The following is a 22,121-nucleotide window of genomic DNA, read 5'->3' as shown; positions in this document are numbered from 1 at the left end:
ACTGTATCAAAGCAACCTTATTATTGGATTCCAGCCCTGCTTTGTTTTGGTCTCTCGCCACTGCACAAAACAAGGTCAGAGACTGGGAACAGATTCAGAATTTAGTTTCATGATTCAAAATGTGTCATGATTATATCAGTGTCTTACTTGGTGAGTTTTCTCATGTTCAGCAGAAAAACCTTAAACTCATACTTCCCAGCACTGCATCTGTCCAAGTACTTGGTGACACAACAAACTCATAAATCTGCCATTTACAAAACACAGTTTGGAGGTGTTTTCACATCAAGTGATGTGCTTTTTAATTTTCTGCAAAGCCCACCGTCGTGAAGATAAGGCAAAACGGGTCAAATGTGGACTGAAATCTAAAGAAATTACTGAAAAACATGTTGCACAACTTCCAGAGTAAACGAAACAAAAGACTGTTACTTTGCAAAGGCCTGGATAAAAATAAACTTCCCTGAAAATGAAAGTAAAAGTGGGCATAAGACTATTGAAAAATACTCAGTTACAAGAAACTGTTGAACTTTGAACACTGTAAACAAGTATGCAAGCCCTGTATATTCAACAGAAGACTAAACACACATTATCCATGCAGCTGAATGGCTCCTTGTGTAGCTGTGTCATTATGTGTACCATAAATTGGTATTTAAGCACTTAATGTCATTTCACTACTTTAAATGCTGTTTAGTAGTTAAATCTATAACAAAGAACATATTTTATAAGTAAATGTTATGACCAATGCTGAGCTATAAGTTATTTTTCTACTGTAAAATCTGCAAAGCTGTTCAAATTAAGGACTATACTTGGGGGATATATGTATTTTATTTGCATTTTTGTTCCTTTATAGCTACTCCACTACTTCCTAGCTTAACTAATCAGTATTTCATACACATTATCTATAATAATACAGTTTATAATGATAATAATAATAATAATAATAATAATTAAAGTAACAAAAGCTTTGAAAATAAATATTACTGAGAATTAAATTGGGGCACTCTAAGACTAACACTTCCAGTTAAAGTTAGAAGTCAGAATTTCCAATTTCCAATTGGAATGACCCTTCAAGATGGATTTCCAGTTTGGAAAGTCGGAGCACCCCCACCAACCTTGAATTCACAATCCAAGATTATGGCAATGCGCATAAACATTAAAATGTAAAACTTGAAATTTGTATTGCCATTGTTTTTTTCCATTGTATTTGTGACTCACTAAATAAGGCATATGCAGTCTGCTGACCAGGCTCTGTTCATGAATGTGCTGCAGTTGTGTTTTCAAATCCAAGCATTGTGGTGTACTGCTTGTGATGCACAAATAGGTCTACCTTGCTAAGAAGAAAACCAAATCCTCTTTTTTCTTGCTTTTCTGACTTTAGTAATAGAACACGCTCAACTTAGGAGTGACGTCATTTCTGCTTCTGACATGTGACTGTGACATAGTCAAACATTTGCAATAACTGGCAACGAGTATTTTACATCGCTGTGGAGAAATTTTGGCCCACTCTTGTTTGCTGAATTGTTTTAATTCAACCACACTGGAGGGGTTTCCAGCATGGATTGCTTGTTCAAGACTTTATTTTGTTCCAAAAAGTTCAGTTTTTTCAATAAGCAAATAGGCTTGGCTGGTGAAAGTGAACTCAGCTTTTCAGAAAATGTGGTTATTCATCGTTAATTCATGATGATTTAACAGGCAAATATGACACATATGCAAAAAAGAAAGAAAAATAAATCAGGAAGGGGAAAATACGTTTTCACAGCTCTTCAAAGTTCTATCATTAACTAAAACTAAACTAAAAACTAAAATAAAATGTGAAAAAAAATTAAAATTAAAATGAAAACTAGACTTGAAATATAAATATAAAAGAAGTATGATTTGTTTTAATATTTGTTTTTTCTCAATTTTATTATAACTTGCCTGACAAGACACTGAGGAAATGTTTATTGAGACTTTGGTTGTCTAAAACACTAAGTAAACTGCTTTCAAGAAGTTCTATGTTTTTATTGTAACAATGGCACTGATTTACTTTTTAATTTTTTAAAAGTAACAGAAGAACTAATTAAAATTATAAAATAAAACTAAACATTTCCAAACAATAATAATTAAGCTGAAATAAAAAAATTCACTTTGGAGATTAAACTGAATTAAAAAAAAAAAATCAAAGGGGGGGCGGGGGGGGGGATAACAATTAGCGTAGTCTGTGCCACCTCATGCCCCCCTTTGGTTATGCCCCTGGACTAACGTTTAAAATACTTTTGAGGGCATTGCAAAGTACTCGAGTATTGTTTACTTTAATACAAGTATTTACTTACTAACCACAAGTGCAACACCCAAATCACGGATTGCGTGCCAGTTAAACAGATTTTTTTCCCCAGTGTGATGCGCGCGCACATGCACACACGCGAACACACAGAGAAGGGAGGGAGGGATGAAGAGGTGTCTGCATCACTTCAAACTCCTGCCTGCACTTCTCAGAGAGCTACTCCTCCTCCTGAAGCAGAGACGAGCAGTGTTCCTCCGCAGACTGTCCGGTCCGCAAACGGCTAAGTAAAAGTCCCCACACACCGCGATGGGGACCAGCTGAACCGCACGCGAGGGGGGTAGAAGAGGTCGGTCGTGCAGTTTCCCCGTGTAGTAGTAGTGAGCGTCCTGGAGGAGGAGGGGGACACAGACTCACACACAAGCGCGCGCGACGTTCGTGTCCTACCGTAGACGTTAACGGCCAACGGTCGGAGCAAGTCACCTGAATACCTGCGGCGTTTCGCACCGACGCCTGCGCTTACACCGAGAGAGGCTGAGGAGGGGGTGGGACGGGGCAGGAGAAAGTTTCTCGAGCTTGGCGCAAACACAGCAGTCAAACAATGCGGCTGACCCCGACAAAGTCCTTTCCGTCGGCAGCGCTGCTAATCCTGCTGCTCGTCCGCTGGTCCGACAGCAGTAAGTAAACAGTTACATGCTAGGCGGCTAGCTAGCCCGCTAAACCCTCTTTGACATTTGAGTTGCAGCTGGTGATGATACACGTCTTGGTTATTGCCAGTACTGACGGTTAACGTTAGATATTTCGCAACATCCCTCACATTGTTTTCCTGCGCCAGTGTATTGCTTAACCGCAGAGTTGTTTGACATTCACTTGCTCTTTTTTTTTAAAGGTGACTAAACTTTGCTCGTTTTGCTCTCTTTTGTCCTTCTTTCTTTAGTCTCACTGTCCCCTCAAGAGGCGAACCAGTTTCTGAGCAGACACAGGAGGGCGAATCAAGTCTTCGAGGAGACGAAGCAAGGACACTTGGAGAGGGAGTGCGTGGAGGAAAAGTGCAGCAAGGAGGAGGCCAGAGAAGTGTTTGAAAACGACCCGGAGACGGTGAGTGGTGTGTTCACAAGTTAGTCTCAGCTGCAGCTCAGCAAAGGCTGCATGCGAGCAAAGGCGGGCTTCCTTCTCATCCTGTGAGGAGGTACTGCAGTACCACCAACTCCATCAGAGCACCATTACCTGCTGAGGTTGTGTTATGTACTGTAACTTCAGGGAGGCTGGGTGTTTACATCATGTTCATAATGACTACACACACACTAATGATTCATTGTCTGGGCTGCTTGCCGCTAGTATTCATGCTTCAATAAGTCCAGCATGCTGATAGCTGTCAGGACACATAATATTCCCATGTCTGGGACTTGGCCGCTTTCCGCGTCTTTTGTTTTGTTTCTGTGACAGACACTGAGTCAGCATGACTCTACCGTCATTTGTGAAATCCCCTTTTATATCCCCAATCTCCTCTTCATATTGACATGTGTCCTTAAGTTGATAACAAATATGGGATGTAGCTGGATGTCTTTCTGTTTCTTTTTCTCATCGTGTTGCATCTTCTGATGTTGCACATGCACACATATGCATTTCATTCAACATTACTGTGTACGTTGCCCTGGTAATCTGAAGACATGTTTCCTACTTGACATTTAACATCGTACAAAATCCATCACACGGGCCATGCTCAGAAACCTGTACTGGAGATTAGTTTCCATTCTGCATTCATGAGTGTACACGTCAGCCTTTCCATCCATGTGAATTCATAAGCCTATTTTACATGTACTACAGTGTGCTGTATGTGCAAACAGGCTATAAATAATCCAAAGTGTTTAGAAAAACACACAGAACTTGGGCTTCTTGGGCTTCCTCGGGAAGATGATATGTGCTACAGCAAATAATAGTGCAGATGCATGCCCAGAATCTTCTGCAACAAGTCTACCCTAACGTGGCTGGATGCTTTTGATTGTGAACTCTGTAATTTTTCTTAATTTCTACATCTGACATTCATATTCAACGGTTTTAAGTGGTGGACTTGTGTTGGTGATGTGCTGCCCTTTAAATGTCACATTCACTCCTTAAGATTTGATATTGTGAATTGTAGTAGAGAGGGAGCGAATGAGGCAATCGATGACTTAAGATTACTTGTAAGATTAGTCTGGCACTGAGAGAGGGAGGATTAAACTGAAGCTGAGGTGGATTCTGGTAAAAAGGGTGAAGTCGGGTGATGTCTGAATCAGATCCACGCATGCCACCGGCAGAACACCAAATTACTCCTTTAAGTTTTGAACCTTGTCGTGACACAAAACTGCAGTCTCACTCGTATCTGCATTATTCATCCTGAAAGGGCCTGTCTCTGACTCTGCATTTTATTCTGCTGCAGCTTTGTAGCTCTGCAGAGAGGGAAAGAGAGAGGCTGGGGTGTTCCCAATGCTTATGATCATCCTTGGCAATGGACAGTCATACCAAGTTTCTGGTCTCTTATTTATTTGATGACATACGGGACATACAAATGAGAAGGTGTCAAAACTAACTTGCTCAGTGTGAGGTTCAAATTTAGTCGTTTTGGTTAACCTTTGAAGGTCAGCTTATATTTTAGGTCAGTGTATAATCAGACTTTACCCCACACAGAATTTTGCCTGATTAGTTTCACTTAATAAGACACCGGTCTCACGCAAGCCTGCTGCATCTGGCATCTACTGCAGCATGAGTGTGACTCTGTGCCTCCAGAGTCTCAGATTTTGGCCTATATGTGGAGAACTGCTGCAGCCAGAAGGCAGGAGGGATGGTACTACTACCAGGAATGCAGAGAATGCTGAAGAAGCTCCTGTCATAGAGCTGCACCCTGTTAGAGCAGATTACAGAGTAATCATAGCCTAATCTCTGCATCGCACTGCCAAATTTCATGATTGTTTATGAACTGTTTTTCCTGCAGAAGTGAGCTATAAAAACCCCCCAAAACAAATGCACAATTAAGTCAAGTATAAGCAGAAACCTGTTACTAATTTTAAGAGTTCATTGAGACTGTATTGCCTTGTTTAGATTTTGTTTGCAAACACATAACTTTACCCTCTGTGTTTTGTTTTTGTTTTTCTCTGATGCAGAACTACTTTTATCCCAAGTATTTAGGTAAGTTATTCTACCTAAAACCATTAATCTCTCTCTTGGCTGATTATACGTTTGTCATCCCTTCAACTGAATTCCATTTTTGTCTCTGTCTAGCCTGCCTGGACACGTTTGGAGATTCTGAAAAGAAAAAACAGGATCTGGTCACATGTGTCCACAGTAAGTTTTTTTTGTTTTGTTTTTTTTACCTCCTCCTGTCTGCCTTTCAGCTTTATTGTTAGTCTGTGAATAGGTTAGATTAATGCATGTCTACATCCTGCTCTCTCATTTATTCTCGGTTTTTATTTCACTGAGAAAGTTGCTACATGAAGAGACAGGGAGCTAGTTATGTTGCAGAGTTGTGCTGCACTGCAGTATCACTGCTCTGCATCACACTCCAGTGTGTGCCCTCTGCAAGTACAGAAGCAATCGGAAGCAGAGATGTGCTGAATCTCTTCGGCACCTCCAGGTCCATTTTCTCAGCGTGGCACACCTAGCTCCTTTTAAAGTGAACTGTGTGTGCGTGAGTGTCTATGAGTAACATTGCAGCACTTTGCTACAGTGACGCTACACGTTGCTGAATGAGTGACACACCCCTTTAGTCGTCACATATTCGCGCACTCACTTCCTGAGCGACTGCGCCAGCCTCTTCGTGTGTGGGCTCGGCTGGGGAATGACGTAGAGAGGATGGTCTGATGAGAGGATGGCTAAGGATTTCTGCTGCATCAGGATACAGGAGACCGGCTTTACTGCTATTGGCTGTTGATTGTCTTGCGGGGGAGGCGTTTCCATGACTCAGCTGCAGCATTGTGACATTTAAAGATACGGCAGTACTTTTTTTCCACCAGTTGTCAGCACCATCTCCTTTCCACCATTTTTCTATCTCGCCCATCAGTTGCCTGTCACCACTGATGGTCTCAAAGCAGATTCTGGCTTTCCACCAATTTATTTATGGAATATTTCCGACATGCACAGCGCATTATGGAAACATCTACTGAGTTAATTCTCCCACTGCTCCCTGCTTCTGTTTCCTTAGTCTGCAGTTTTCTGTGAATGGCACTTTACAAAAATGGATAAAAATAGATCACTGAAAGACACGTGTTACTGTTCTTTGACATCCACAGTATGGCACATTGTTACTTCTCTGGAAGCTTTGTAGGCTGTGATTCCACAGTGTGTGTTTTAACAAATGGAACTAAATTGTGACTCTGTGTTGGGGGACCATTAAATTTTGAAGCAGAGGAAACAAGCTTGGCTCCTGCAGTTACACTTCTTGTTTAATGGTCTACAAAGCATCACTAACCAGGAGCATGGGTGGGATTCTTTTTTTTAATATCTGCCCTCCTTTGTCAGAGAGTACAATTGCATGCACTGATGCTGATATGCAAATATTTTCAGTTTTGATGAAGGAATATTACTTCAATGTTAAAAAAAAGAAAAAAAAGAAATATCTGATAAAATGTATTGTAGTAAAACATTCCTGCTGTGTTATTTGTAACTGAGGGATCATCATCTGTAAAGCACTGACATCAGCCAAGTATTTGTGCACATAACGCTCAGTTTAAATACAGATGTTTTTAATAAATGCACAAAGTTACATTACACCAATAGCTGGTAGTTGAGAAGATTAAGTCTGTTAAGGCAAATATACCCAACTATAGCATCCAACCTTAGGCATTATTAACTTAATTCAAACTTAAGATAATAAAATGGTCCTAATAATAATAACTTAAAAGTGCTGTTTAAATGTTTTTAGTGCTGTCTCTTAACATTTGTTTTTTGTCTTACTCTGCATTGATGAATTGCTGAGCTTTTCCTCATTGCTGGCATCATGCAGTGCTTTAATGTTTTTAAAGTCTAAATTCAGCTCACAAAATCATTGTCTCTATTTAGATTTTGCTCTTTCCGAATGAGACGGCTAGCTTTGGCTCTACACATCTCTAACTTGTAATTTCGACTACATTTAGCACAGGTGTGACAGTCAGCATTTTTTATATTTGACTATTATTCCATGTTATTTTTAGAGCAGCTGTCTGGCTTGCTTTCAGAACATAAGTCACAAGCTGGTATCTGTTATTAATATACACAGCATGGACAGATTCATCTCTTTGTAGGCACCAAAAATGCTGAATGGTAGAGGATTTGGAGAATATTGGTGTATATTGTAATATGGACATGTTATTTTCATAAGGTCTTGCCCATTGCAGCGAACGGATCCCATGCTTCACGTAGTCTTGTTTTTGTTGAGGAGTGACAACCTGGTATTCCTGAAAAGATTTGGTTTTGTATTATGTTTCTGTTGACACTTTCACAGCATCGCAACTGTCATATATGAAGCTGTCAATAGAGATTGCATAAACAAAATAAAGGTTCACAGATGCAAAGTACCACAAGCCGTTAGTGTGTAGTTTTGAGCAGCTGTCATTAGAGATGGCACGATACCACTTTTTTATGACCGATACCAATATCATAAATTTGGATATCGGCCGATTCCGATATGAATCCGATATAGTGTGTTTTTTAATCAATAAAACTGTTCTTTTAATATCTTGCTGCTTTTTGTATAAGTTAATACTCAAGTTAAAAAACAAAACAAAAACACTAATGCTATTCTGTTATACCTGTATGCAAAAAATACACTGCACCCAAAAATAAACTTAAACCTGCACCATCCTCCCTATTCTGGTATTTTAAAGAGTAAGCAACCTAACTAATAGGGTTCTAAAACTCCCAGCAAAAAATAAATAAATAGGGAACCACCCACCACCTCATGATGCTTAATCGACGTAATCAACTTTAATTTGATGCAGTGTGGAAAAAAATGCCCAGAAATAAATTATTTTTCAAGAATAATTAAATAGATTCAACATCTTTCTTCAACAGAACTACAGACTGCACAGATCATACCTTCCCAAAGGAAAAAGTACTATAGCTTACTAGGGTATATTAGACTTAATAGTTACTATATACAGTAATGGACTTATATACATTTTACATCAGATTAAAACTTTGGGTGTAAGATTCGGATAATTATTTATTAAAAGCGAGACATTTTAAATGAGAATAAGAAAGAAAAGTATGTCTTTGTGCCCCCTTTTCCCTGTTAATGCCCTATCGGCCCCCCTGGCTAAACTTTGCTAGATCCACCCCTGCACAGTTACCAGCCGTCAGCTATGTAGAAAAGGATCCTGGTGTAGAAAGTAGAGATGGACCGATCTGATATTACGTATCGGTATCGGTCCGATACTGACCTAAATTACTGGATCGGATATCGGAGAAAAATAAAAAATGTAATCCGATCCATTAAATATCACGAAAGCACCTCACAAAACTTGCAACACGCCGTAACTCGCCTCAGAACATTAGCAGGTCGGAGCAGTATGCATCACGTGATAGAGCGGCTGTGGCATGCGGCATTCTTTGTGCCCCCTTTTCCCTGTTAATGCCCTATCGGCCCCCCTGGCTAAACTTTGCTAGATCCGCCCCTGCACAGTTACCAGCCGTCAGCTACATAGAAAAAGATCCTCGAGTAGAAAGTAATATTAAATAAATTCTAACAACAGCTTATCAAGCTTAAACGTGCTGCTGTTGTTCAGCCGCTGGTTTTCTCTTTCTGGTGCAAAGTGGGCCAAAAACAAACGAGACGGACTTGCGATAGAAAAGCCCGATCAGCTGATCATTGATCAGTTTCTCAATTGAAGTAGCAGCAGGAGAGGGAGGGGGAGAGAGGCAGTCGCTCCATATATCGGTTGTTAAGCTTAACGAGGGAATGCTTTACAAACATTCAGAGATGTACTTACTAGGGGTGCAACGATACTCGTATCGATATTGAACCGTTCGATACAGTGCTTTCGGTTCGGTACGCATATGTATCGAACAATACAAAATTTGTAATTTATTTTATCAACTTTCCTTCTGACGATGCTGTCTGTGTTGAGCGCTCAGTGAATCTGCGTTCGACTACTCCGCCTAGGCTGCACTGTCGAGCGCAGATCCACTGAGTGTTCAACACAGACAGCATCGTCAGAAGGAAGAGCGCAGGGCAAGCTAGCGAGACAGAAGTTAAGCTCTCCTTGCAACATGGCAAATTGAACCTCCTCCACCCTCATTCAGATCTGGCGTTTGGAATTATTTTGGTTTTCATGTGATGTATGACCCTGAAGGTAAGCGCGTCATGGACTAAAGTAAAACAGTATGTTGGATGTGCCACGCAATGCTCAATTACATGGGTGGGAACTAGTGTGTTAGCGCAGTTAGCTCGTTAACGTGTTGGCCATCTAGCCCCACGCAGGGGTAGCTCGTTAATGGAGATTTGCCGTGTTGTGGCGTTAACGTCATTTCAACGAGATTAACGCTGACAGCACTAGTGGGAACACAACGAATATGACTGCACATTTACGCCGACATCATCCTAGTGCAAAGACAAGTGGAAGAAGACAAAAACAACAAGCATGCATGCTACAAACTTTACCCGAGTCATTTAGACAGCCCTTAGCACACGATTCTCCTTATGGGGACCTGATATGTTTAATATTGTGGCGAGCTCAGACAAGGAGGAGACGGAGGTATTGTTTGGTCTTGCTTCCCGTGAGCTAGCCAGGGAGCACAGCCGTTTATTGATATCTGCAGAAGAACACTGCCGCTAGCTAACTGCTCAGCGCGGCAACCGCACAGCAACAACAACACACAGAGCGCCCTCTGACCCTGGAAGGATACACCGTCGCAGCGAGAAGGCGTCACCCGTCACTATGGCAACATAAACAAAACATAACTGTACAAACAGAACCCCGAACAGCCCTGACCCGCTACAATATGCTGCTGAGAATATAGCCCAGAAGAAGCGGATAGTATAGCTTTTATTTTGGAAAGAGCCATTTCTCTGTAATAAACTCTCTTTTCCAAAGATGAGTGATTCCTCAATCAGATACAGGGCTTGCAAAATCGCTAGCCCGACATCCCGGAGCTAGCGATTTTTCCAGTCGGGGTACCAAAATCTATCTCTTCCCTGCCCGTCGGGCTATTGTAGGAAGGAAAAATATATGTCAATGCTTTTGCATTCTTTCGGAAATGTAGCTGGGTAATTATGTCATTGGCATCGGTGAGCCACTGTCAATATGTGACATATTGAAATCTCGTTTGAATTTGCGCTTGTTTTTTTTGCTTTCACTTTGCAATCGTGCGAACTGTGTATAGAGAGCGACAGTACTGATTGGTGAGTGATGATAATTTGCGCACCAATTCCTCTGACATCGTCTTATTAATCGTTAGCTTACTATGCAAACATGACAAGTGAAATCTCCCGCAGCAAGCTTAAACATATGAGAGGTTGATCGCGCAGAGAATCACTGAGCGTTATGTGTGTGTGTGTAAAAGCAGCAGGATATATATCTTAGTTCTGCTGAGCCAAATAAGACAGGTCAGGGTGAAGAAGTGACAGCCAAAGAAAAGCTTACCACAAAACGGAAAAGTTATGACAAATCAGACTATAAGGCAAAAAGAAAGTGCAGCTTTATGGTTTCATGGACAAAAGAATTTCTGTGGCTGCAATATGATGAGCTATATAACCGGGGCTGCACATAAGTGGTCCGCAGGTGCGCATTCGCTGTCAAAGAAAAAAACCCAAAAAAAAAACGCGCACAAGATATGAAGTTGCAACGCGTGTTTGCATACATAAGATTTTCTGGAGGAGGACAGACATTTGTTTAAAACTCTTAAAGATGTCGAAGAAGCTCCTTTAAGCAATTACTTTGGTGTTCCTCTACCTCCAAAGAAATGTCAGAAGGAGTCAGAACCACAAAAAAGCACGTATTCTCGGAAAAGTGGTTGCAGGAGGTGAGCTGGCTTCAAACAAATGATGAACGCACAGAGATGTGGTGCGGAATGTGCCGTGAAAATCCCACTCTAGCGGACAAAAACAGTGCTTTTTATATGGACGCAAACAGCGTTGCAACTTCTTATCTGGTGCGCGTCTTTTATTTTGACAGCGAATGCGCACATGCGGACCACTTATGTGCACCCATGTAAATAACATAATGTTCTGCCGAGTGTGTTGTTGGTTTTCTCTCGATTTCTGAGTCGACAAGCGCCTTTGTTACTGGGACCAGTCATTTTAAGAAAGGCCCCCATTAGAACCCATGAGAAATGCAAGAAACGCATTATTGCTCAGTCTGCAATATCTTTCCCAGAACAAACACCAATTGCAAATAACATACTAAAAATAAACCTGAAAAATCTGTTTAGACTTCAGCGGAAATTTCAAATTCAGGATCTGACACAGACTGATTCATGTCCTACACAGTTCTTACAAGTTCATAGAAATTTCTGTTCAATTAGAACCAAGTATTTGAGTTGATGATTGTAATTTTTATACAATGTTGTAATTTGTTTTTAACAATTTTTTGATTAATGTTTTGTTTCCTTTACAATATTATACATTAAAGTATAATATTGTAAAGGAAACAAAACAGGAAACAAAACATCAATCAAAAATTGCTCTCTTTTTTATTCGGGCTACTTACATTTATTTTGGGCTACTTACACATTTGCTTTACTTCTCTCTGGGATCACTTCCTCGGAGATGAAATGCCGGATTTGTAGCGAGGCTACAAATACACACAGCCGCTCTATCACGTGACGCATACTGCTGCGACGTGCAACGGTTATGAGCCGAGTTACGCCATGTCGCAAGTTTTGTGAGGTGCTTTTTTGATATTTAATGGATTGGATTAAATTTTTATTTCTCTCCGATATCCGATCCAGTAATTTACGTCAGTATCTGACCGATACATAATATCGAATCGGTCCATCTCTAGCTGTCATGCAATGTTACAAAAAAAGAAGAAGTTGTGGCTTTGGGTTTTATATGCAAAAACGCAAATGCAAATCCTCTCTCTTCCCCCCCCCCCCTTTCATTTTCTCCAGTCTTTGTCATTTTCTCTTTCTCTGAACTCCAGCTAACATGTCCAGACTTGTCGAGTACTCAAACTCCTCTGCTTGGGAAGGAAACAGATTTGGAGAGAAAACTGAGCACTATTACACAAGCGTGCAGTGGGGGGGAAAAGAGGGGGGGAATTAAGTGTAAATATGGAATAGAAAAGTAGCAAAAACAAGAATTAAAAATAAAGCTAAATATCAATTCAGTATTGTTTCTTGAGAAGTAGAGGACAGGTGGTGGGAATTAGGGCATGTCCGGAAAGAGAGCCTGTCACAAGTTAGGCTATTTATACAGATCTCCCAATGTGCAGAACCTAAGAGAGATTCTGCATATCAGGAGTGTCCTCTGTCTGTTATGGTATACAGTTACACTGACTATAAGCAACCTTTGTACAGACTTGATGCTTAAAGCAGTAATAACATGTCTTTTTCTCTGTCTCTGTTTTCTCACACTTTAAGATATTCCCAATCAGTGTTCTCCCAATCCCTGCAATCCCAGCGGTACCGTCCGCTGCGAGGACAAAAAGGGCGACTTCCTCTGTCATTGTTTTACGGGCTGGACGGGAGCCACGTGTGAGAAAGGTACTGTCATCATTATGGAAAGCTGTGTCCTGGAGCTCAGCAGAGGTTGAATTTTTGCTCTGTCATTCTGGTACATCAGTGCAAATGTCATTACTGTGACCTTGGCTCTGACAGCGAACCCCTGTCCTGTCCACTGATAGAAACATCCTGCTTTTCTCATGTGTAAACTAATGCTGTTTTGTCTCTCAACGATGCTGGAATTAATTTGACCTTGAAAAGCTGTTATTGATGGCATGCTGTCTAATATCCAGCTCCTGCTGCAGTTATTAATGATGTGTGAATGGTGTGTAAGATCATTATGAAGTGCATGTACGGGAAGTGCTATCCCAGACTCCAAACTGAGGTTTGCATGCTTGTTAGAAGTTAAATCCACATAAGTTCTAAACTCTCACTGTGAGGGAGAGGGGAACATGTTTCTCTGATTTATGGCGCAGCCATCATTCCACACATTTCCACTGTGACTCATCCTACCACCTTACTGCGAGAGGAAACCAAAACAGATTCAGTTTGAGTCGGTCTGAGCCTTTTCCACTTGACAACCACAGTCCTCCTAAACACTCAGCCACAGTTACATACTGTGTCCCTTATTTGGAATGTACAACAAACAAGAAATTCACAGTCACTAAACAGCATCCAGCTGAAAGCAACCTGCATTTCTCACCTCTCTCCTGCTTGCAGATGTCGATGAGTGCAGCAGGAGAAATGGAGGATGTGACCACGAGTGCAACAATACTGTGGGCAGTTACCACTGCTCCTGTCGCCAAGGCTACACACTGTCAGGACGTCAGCTGTGTAATGGTAAGCCGCAGACCACGAATGCACGTCTTCTAATAGCTGGAATCAAGTCAGCACTGCTGCAAATAGACACATCATCGCCATTTACCAATTCTGAATCCACTTCCCACTCTGAAAATATAAATTCTTTATAGACTTGTATAATTGATTATGTTGTATTTTATCTACTTCTGCTTATTTATATTTTGTATTTAATATAATATCAGTCTCATAGACTGTAGATGGATGTACCCACGATGACGTCATCCATTGGTCTCTGGACTCATTTTGAGCCTCAGTATTAACAATTTGGCTGCCTCCACATTAGTTTTTTAAAACCAGAAGTTAATAGGTCTGGTGTCCCACAAGGATCGATTCTCAGTCCAGGCCTTTTCTTTTCTTTAACTTCTTTCCCTGGGCCTGATTTTTAAAAAACATGGACATGCATGCATATCTTTCCTATGCAGACAACACCTAAATCTACATGCCTATAAAAAGAAATGTCAATTCAACTCCTAAACCACTACAGAAGTGTCTGAAAGATATCAGATCACAAGGAACTCAGATCATTGTGTTCAGACCTGGTGGTGTGTGTACTACTCCTCTCTTGGACCTGGGTCCGAGTGACTAACCTTGATGTCAGACTGGACTGTGATTTTATACTAGATAAGCATATAAATTCCATTATTAAAGCTAGTTTTTATCATTTTATCAATTTTTCATTTCAGACTTTTTCAAAGATTCAAATCCACTCCCCCCCCCACCCCCCCACCCCCCCAAATTTTTGGATGTCTTATTTTATCACAACAAATCTGGACTACTGTAATGCGCACTATATTGGCCTTAGCAAAGCTTCCCTTGCTTGCCTACAGTTAGTCCAAAATGCTGCAGTTCGTCTTTAAACTGGAGCACATCTCCCCCGTCCTGGCCTTCCTTCATTGGCTCCCTGTTTGTTCATTTTAAGATTTTATTTTATTTTTTTTAAACCTTTAATGGATTGGCATCACCAGATATATCTCAGCTCCTAACTCCATTTAAAACATATATTAAAATGTTATTCTTTAGCTTTTAATTCAGAATGAGAGTGGTGTGTTCTAACCTTCTGTTTGTTACTGTTGTTGTTGCTGATTTGTTGTGTGGTGTTTTGGTGCTTTCTACAACACTTGTGTTTTTAAAAAGTACTTTTGTAAATAAACTGATAATTGGTATAGTTGCATGTTACATCCATAAACTACACAGGGACAATGCATAGACACACACAATGCTAATTATTGTTAAATACTAGAGCAATGTGTTTGTCAGATAATCCATTAAAATGCTCCAGAAATGCTCCAGAAACGCATACCTGTCAATCTAAGCTGCCATGCCCCAAACTCCAGTGTCCAGATGGACGAGTTATTTAAAAATTTTTTTAAAAAAAACTCTCCCCACTTATATGGAATTTAGTGGCTGAAAGCATTTTGACACGATGCTCTGTGGGAACTGAGTGGTCACTGGGGAAAAAAAGCACAGTTTCTGTCCTCAGAAGTTGCAGCTTAGCCTCCATACCCACGGACTGCAGATGAAAACTAGCCAGTAGCTAAATCTAGTTCAGGGCTTCTTTTCTTTTTGAGATCAGTGTTTTTGTGTATAATCCCTGACCAAAAAAAATAAAACTAAAGTTAAATTTGTAATTATTCTGAAGTTCAAGTCTCTGAAACAGTCCAGCAGCAGTGTTATTCTGTCTTGTGTCATAACCATCATTGTGAGTCCATAAAAGAACACATGGCTTTGATTAGTGAACAAACGAGGCAGAAAATAAAACATTACAAGCTCATGTTTTCCTAATGTGGACCCCTGTGTAAACTCACACAGTTTTATTTATAGTTTTAGCTTTCCCCCCAGAAAAGAGAAGTCTGAGAAAGGCCTCAAACTGTTGTGTGATTTAACATCCTGAAAGGTTCCTTCTGTAAATATTTATTTCAGTGTAACTGCAGTGCTGGAACATACAGATACTGTGTATTAAATATGCAAACAATACATCCATGTATTTAATTATGTTTCTTTGGAGGATTAAATGGTACAAAGCACATGAGGACCAGGTTAAGTTTCCATTCTTTAAATTACTCCCACTGGATTGTTCTATGTCTTTTCCTTTGAAATGTTCCTAAGCCCTTACACGTGACTTTTGGAGTGTCAAAGCTGAGGACATTTTGGTGTCTTTCAGATCTGAACGAGTGCAAGATCGCAGGTGTGTGTGGAACGGCACGATGTGAGAATAAGGAGGGTGGCTACGACTGCTTGTGTGACATCGGCTATGTTTACGACAATGAAACCAAAAGCTGCGTCGGTAAGTGTGTTTAACTACACATAAATACACTTGGTTTAATCAGAACTGACTGAGGGAAAAGCTTTACCCTCAGCGGGGCTCGGTGCAGCTGCGTAGCGGGGTCAAGAAGGGAATGCAAAGGTATTTGGAGAAATTGTATATAAGTAGGTAACAGGTCACTGTGAAAAAGTCTGCGTTTAGAAAAAGATAACTCGGGGAGTAAACATACAGACTGAGCCATCGATGCACCTTTCCTTGGTAATTAATGTTAATCACTCTAAAGAAAATGTGGTAGAGCGAAACCGCAGCAATCCTGTATTTCAGGATTTATACGTGACAGCTATCACACAAAATCCAATTTTTTATTCCACAATATGTGTGATAACTTAGCCACCAAATCATATGTGTTGAATCAACATGGAAAAGAATCTGCGGATTTAAACCGAAGCTTTGAATTACTCGTGTGCCCAAGTTCTAATCTCTACTTCAAACCAGACTTTTCATAACCTCATTGTCCCTCCTTAGAGAATTACTGCTTATCATAGCCTGCTCATGGCCATGTAAGGTTATATATAAAGTATGGCGATACCATCCAGTCAGCGTCAAAGGCCACTTAACTCAAGTGTTGTTTGCATTCCCTGATATGTTTTTTCTTCTTTTCCCCCCCTGCATTCCTGGATTTGATGTTTTGTTGATCCTTGTGGGGTCATGTTTTGACTAATCCCTCTGCTGATGTGACTTTGATAAATTTATGAACTCTCTTCTTCTCTGTAATTCTCTCATGTCCCAGTCGTCACTCTGAGCTCTCACGCCCTTTAATTTCTCCAACCTTCTGTCGCTTGTCAGATGTGGATGAGTGTGAGACGGGTGTCTGTGAAGAGGAGTGTTTGAACACTCAGGGGAGTTTCCACTGCTTCTGCGATGGACGCCAGGGTATGAAGCTGGCGCAGGACCTTCGGAGCTGTAAGGTGAAATACAAAAACCAGCTGCCGCTGTTGTTAAATGATGATTAAAAGCTATGTCTGTTGGACCACGTGCTATTTTTCTTGCTTCTACCATCCCATCATGGGTTAAAAAGTACAATTTCAAGTGCCATCTTGTATATGTGCATGATTCTCATGACTTTATCTCCACGCTGGTTTTGTGTTTGTTCTCTCCTCCAGCCTATAACTCCCTGCACAACACCGGCCCTGAAGAGGAACCCCCGCTCTCTTTACCTGGGACGCATGTTCAGCGGTGTTCCAGTGGTGCGGCTGCGTTTTCGCCGCAGGGTTCACACAGGGTGAGAAATTTCTGTTGGATTTTTCAACGTGTTCATCAGCAACAGCTGTCTTGTCTTGGAGGCATTTTCATCTTAGTTACCATTGGACAAAGACCATCTTCATTGCTGTTTCCTAATTCTCTTTTCAGCTTTTCAGCAGAGTTTGACTTCCGCACCTACGATCACGAGGGAGTGATCTTCTTTGCTGGAGGTCACCTAAACAGCTCCTGGATCGTGCTGGCGATGAACCAGGGGAAGCTGGAGCTGCAGCTGAAATATGGCGGCGTCAGCAGGGTCACCAGCAGCGGACCTATTGTCAGCGATGGCCAGTGGAGGAAGGTCTGACTCTTGTGCTGAGGATCAAAACAAATAATACTACGCTGTATACACGGTCTTCATTAGCTTATTAAAAGCTTGTTAAATGTCCGGTTTTAACCAGATCTCGGTGGAGGAGCAGGGGCGGAGCCTAGTGATTAAGATTGACAGGGAAGCAGTGATGAAGATTGCGGTAAACGGGGACCTGTTCACACTGAAAAAGGGGATGCATGAGCTCAACCTCACTGTGGGGGGAGTGCCTTTCAAAGAGGACAGCCTGGTCAATAAGGTGTGTGTTTTGTTTTTTTTAATGTATACACCACAAAGAGACTTTCACACATTTCCTAACTGTTGTGACTTCATTCGTTCCTCAGGTGAACCCTCGTCTTGACGGTTGTATGAAGGAGTGGCGCTGGCTAACGGGTGAAGACACCTCCATACAAGAAACCATCAGGTCTAATGATAACATGCAGTGTTTCAGCAGTGAGGATCCGGGGGCATATTACCCCGGCACAGGCTTTGCTCTCTTCAACATCACCTATGGTACATGCGTGTTTGTGTTCATAGCTTGAACAACTCTTTGTATTCATTGTAAGCACATGTGGTCATCTTCATCCCCCTGCCCTCCTCTTCTCTTCAGAATCACAGAACCTGAGCGTCCGCTTGACCCTGAATCCAACCACTGCTATTGGGGTGCTTTTTGCACTGGTTCACCAGGACAGAGTGCCTCTCTCCATCGCTCTGGCTGATTATAACCCTGTAACCGATGAGTGGCGAGATGTGAGTAAATGCATCCCGCACTGTGCACGTGTTCAAAACCACTTTCTGTATATTTGATATGCAAACTGACTTCCTGTGTGTCTTTAGTTTGTTCTGGTGTCTGTAGGTAATGCCGTCATTGCCAGCTCTCCTGCACCCTTCTGTGATGGTATGAGTCATGAAATCCAGGTGACAGTCTCTGGTAACCAGACCCTTCTGCTGGTCGACGGCCATTCTGGACGAAGTGAAGATGCTGAAGTTCCCACTGGCCTCCTGTCACAGTCTACTACATTCATAGGAGGCCTCCCTGGTGAGCACATACACACTTACGCAGAACAGAAAAGTTTTCCATAAAGTTTTTAAAGTACTTCCTACCTCTATTGAAGAGTATCAGCTTCTGTTATTGTCTGCATGACTGCTGGGTTCAGGCTGGAAAACATCCCCGGCAGCTAGAATCTTGCACAGTTCTCAAAGCTGAAAGAACAACATAAGATTTTTTGTAATGCAATAATTAAAAAAAAACCACACAAAACGTCCCACATGACAACAGATGGATGAATGTTTTCACTGACACGTTGAACAAAGTGAATAATGTTATTTGGACACTTCTTGTGATTTCCACCCGCAGATGTTCCTCTGGTGTCCACGCTGGTGTCGACACCCTACAGCGGCTGCATGGAGGTCAGTGTTAACGGACAGCCTCTGGACCTGGACCGGGCCATCCACAAACATAACGACATCCGCTCGCACTCCTGCCCCCTGCTGGACTCCCACCAGTGAACAGCGCTTGAATCTGCCAAAACCGATCCATAAGCAGTTCATTGAGACAAGGGGGTGATGGGAAAATGTTTTTAATTGGAATATGTCACAGTGTGGCTTGAGCCCAAGATCACCCCTTCCCCTCCATCCTCTCCCTCCCTGGCCTTATCCTGTGATGACACTGCTGCCTAGAAGCAGTGGCAGGGATTTTCACAGCAGTCTCAGTGTTATGACCCAGCAAGTTAGTTCTTCTGCCAGTGAGTAACACTCCCTGTACAAAGGGAATAATAGCTGCACAGCATTGCCTGAAAACTGGCTGTGTTTTAAAGCCTCGTAAGCTCACAAGAACACGCAGGGTCTAATCCAAAATCAATGCTACGGGTTTGGTCCGGGGTCAGCCTTCTACACCTGGTATCCTGTGCTTAAACGCAGATCTAACTGGAGGTTTGTAAGCAACGACTAGTCTGTGCTCGTGTTGCTTACATCCAGCTCACTTAAGGTCCACGTTCACAAAGCTTGAATTAATCGAGTGCTAATATAGAATCTCCAATTAAATGAAAATGTAAGAATTAAAAACACAGGGACCAGAAAGACAGTCCTACATCAGCTACTTCACTCAGAGAAAAGGTGTGAACAGGTGCTCAGATCTTCAATGAATAAATCCCATTTGCCCTTAACACACACACACACACACCCCCCCCCCCCCCCCCCCCCCCCCCCCCCCCCCCCCGCCACAGCGAGGCGGTATGAACTTTGCGTTCTGTAGAAAATATTGCACATCGTTGCAGGTATAAATGGACTGCCTTCTTGAATTTTTTCCCCCCCTGCTCTCGATTGGAGGAGCACTCCATATCTGCCTGCAACTTCGAAAATCAACCGTGTGCCTACAAAAGAACAAACCAACCCACACTTGTCGACAGCTTCCCTCTAAACAGGTGAATCAGTTCCCAAAGGTGCAGCACTGCAACCCAGCAAACTAACCGACGCTTTGCAGTGTGTGCCCCTGAGGATTTTCTCTTTTAAAGAACAGACTCACACTCATGTTCATCACAAAAAGGTCCCTTCTTTTCCCAAAAATCACCCAGTCACAGTTAAAGCCTGCCATATACCAACCCGAGGACAGTAGATTAGACACAGAAGCACAGGGAGACAGAAAGGGGCCTTCTCCACAAGGAAGAGAGAGCACTGCATTGATCGCACCACACAAGCTACTGAGAAAGGAAAAGAGGGCGCTGTAATATACTGAATATGTAAATAATGTGACTGTACAATGCTTTATAGAAGACAGAGCAAACACTACCTTAAAACCCCCCCTTGAGGCACATTTATGGTCCAAAGTTCAAAGAAAGATCAGAGTCTCTCAACTTCATCTGCTTCTTAAAAAAAAGAAAGAAAAAAAAAGGTTTCAGCGACAAATCATGGTGGAACTGGGAGACTGTGAGAGCAATACCCAGGGATCAAAGTAGCATCAAGCTTTAGAGACTCAGTTTTTAATTTGATTTATTGGTGCTCAGCGAATCAAAACACAGTAACAACAAAGAATGTCAGAAGAGCGAATGCCTAAAGGGCTCCAGTGTTATTTTACATCCCTGTGTAAGGTATCATTTTCTAGTTTTCTGATGGATGAATGCCAGAATATAGAGCTTGACTTGTTAATGTCTTATTTTATTTTTTAATCATATGTGATGTATCTTGAACTTCTAGTTTTTATTTTTCACCTTAACTGCCAGTATGTGTATGATGCTGAGAGAAGTCTGCCTTTTTTGAGTTTTAACTTCCCTCAGCAGTGAAAATCCTATTTAAAAAAAAAAAAAATTAAAATAAAATAAAAGCAGCTGTATGAAAGTCACTGAGTGAAGTTGTGTTTTGAAAAACAAAAACACATCCGTGCACCTTGTGCTTCTGTTTCCGATGCTCTCGACTGTTGCGGCATAGCTTAAGCTGTGATGGAGCTCAATATTATGCTTTAATACGGAACCTCCGCCTTAGAGGCAGGGTGACCTTGAAAAGAGAAGAGCTAAAACATTCTTTTAGACAGAGGATAACCTGAGGGGCTGCATCAGGGGTCTCAAACCTGTGATTCTAGAGCCACATGTGATTGTTTTGCCCTACTTTACAGTGGCTTTGCCATTGGACTATTTTTAAAGTTGTTAAACTGCTGTATGTTTCAGTTACTGTCAAAGTAGGCTGCTTTTAATGTAATTAATTTTCTCCCAGAGACCATTTGCAGTATAGTAAATGGATTGGTGCTTATATATAATGTACTAACAAGTGAACGCAGTGGAAGTAGTACTTTAAAGGAGCTCATGAATGAAGAAAAGAGTGGATGGATGGATGGATGGATGGATGGAGGTTAGTGAATCAGAAAGTGCAGATGATTAGTGAGGATGAAGGCAGGGCACCTATGAAGAGTGGAAGATGGTCCAGATGACATACCTGTGGAGGTAATGAAGATGTGTAGAGGGCAGTGGACTTTTTGATCACTGAATTATGTGAGGCCTGCTATGATGTCTGGTTTGTAGACAGTGACACTGGGGGAAAAAAGAGGAGGTGGAGGTAACAGAGCTGAAGATGTAAAGGTTTTGATTGAAATGACCAGGAGGGACAGGAGTAGAAATGAGAAGACATGGTTATAATCGACAAGGGAGCTACCAGGCATGAGGAAAAGAGGAAGGAATAATACAAATAAAGGGACACTTTTGTCTGTGCTTTCCAACATTCGCAACTGAGGTTTAGTATCTTACCCATGGATACTTTGGCATGCAGACTGGCGTAGCCTGAGATCAATCCATGATCTCCTGATTGGAAGACAACCTGCTTTATCACATGAACATTCACCTGTAGCTAGTCTACTTCAAAGTAATCTTAAACATCTCTTTCAATTCTCCTGTTTGTAAGAAAAATAGGTTTGGTTTTTTTTTTTTTTTTTTTAATATCATGTGATAAATTAAACAAAAACAACTGTAACTGCAGCCCACTACAAAATAGTCACTTGTGTTAAAATCTTTTAGTATTTTATACTTGGAAGAAAC

General features: G+C 41.5%; 1 protein-coding gene across 1 annotated transcript; it reads left to right on the top strand.

The window, feature by feature from the left end:
- Positions 1-2,404: 2,404 nt before the first annotated feature.
- On the top strand, positions 2,405-20,952 carry gas6 (growth arrest-specific 6). The gene is made up of 15 exons (XM_080884444.1): positions 2,405-2,934; positions 3,195-3,355; positions 5,398-5,422; positions 5,516-5,578; positions 12,791-12,913; positions 13,592-13,711; positions 15,894-16,016; positions 16,842-16,963; positions 17,159-17,277; positions 17,406-17,595; positions 17,696-17,860; positions 17,946-18,114; positions 18,212-18,351; positions 18,439-18,640; positions 18,959-20,952. Exons 1-15 carry the CDS (start codon positions 2,859-2,861, stop codon positions 19,108-19,110), a joined length of 1,950 nt encoding a protein of 649 aa, XP_080740570.1. The 5' UTR covers positions 2,405-2,858; the 3' UTR covers positions 19,111-20,952.
- The last annotated feature ends 1,169 nt before the right edge of the window (positions 20,953-22,121 follow it).

The sequence above is a fragment of the Rhamphochromis sp. 'chilingali' genome (genome assembly GCF_963969265.1).
Source record: "Rhamphochromis sp. 'chilingali' genome assembly, chromosome: 6".
Taxonomy (NCBI): Eukaryota; Metazoa; Chordata; class Actinopteri; order Cichliformes; family Cichlidae; genus Rhamphochromis; species Rhamphochromis sp. 'chilingali'.
Note: the sequence above shows the minus strand (reverse complement) of the source record. Positions and strands in the feature narration are given on the sequence as shown.

Coding starts and splice junctions, on each gene's coding strand:
- gas6 (XM_080884444.1), top strand. CDS start 2,859: ATGCGGCTGACCCCGACAAAGTCCTTTCCGTCGGCAGCGCTGCTAATC. Junction 2,935..3,194: donor CGTCCGCTGGTCCGACAGCA/GTAAGTAAACAG, acceptor TTCTTTCTTTAG/TCTCACTGTCCCCTCAAGAG. Junction 12,914..13,591: donor GGGAGCCACGTGTGAGAAAG/GTACTGTCATCA, acceptor TCCTGCTTGCAG/ATGTCGATGAGTGCAGCAGG.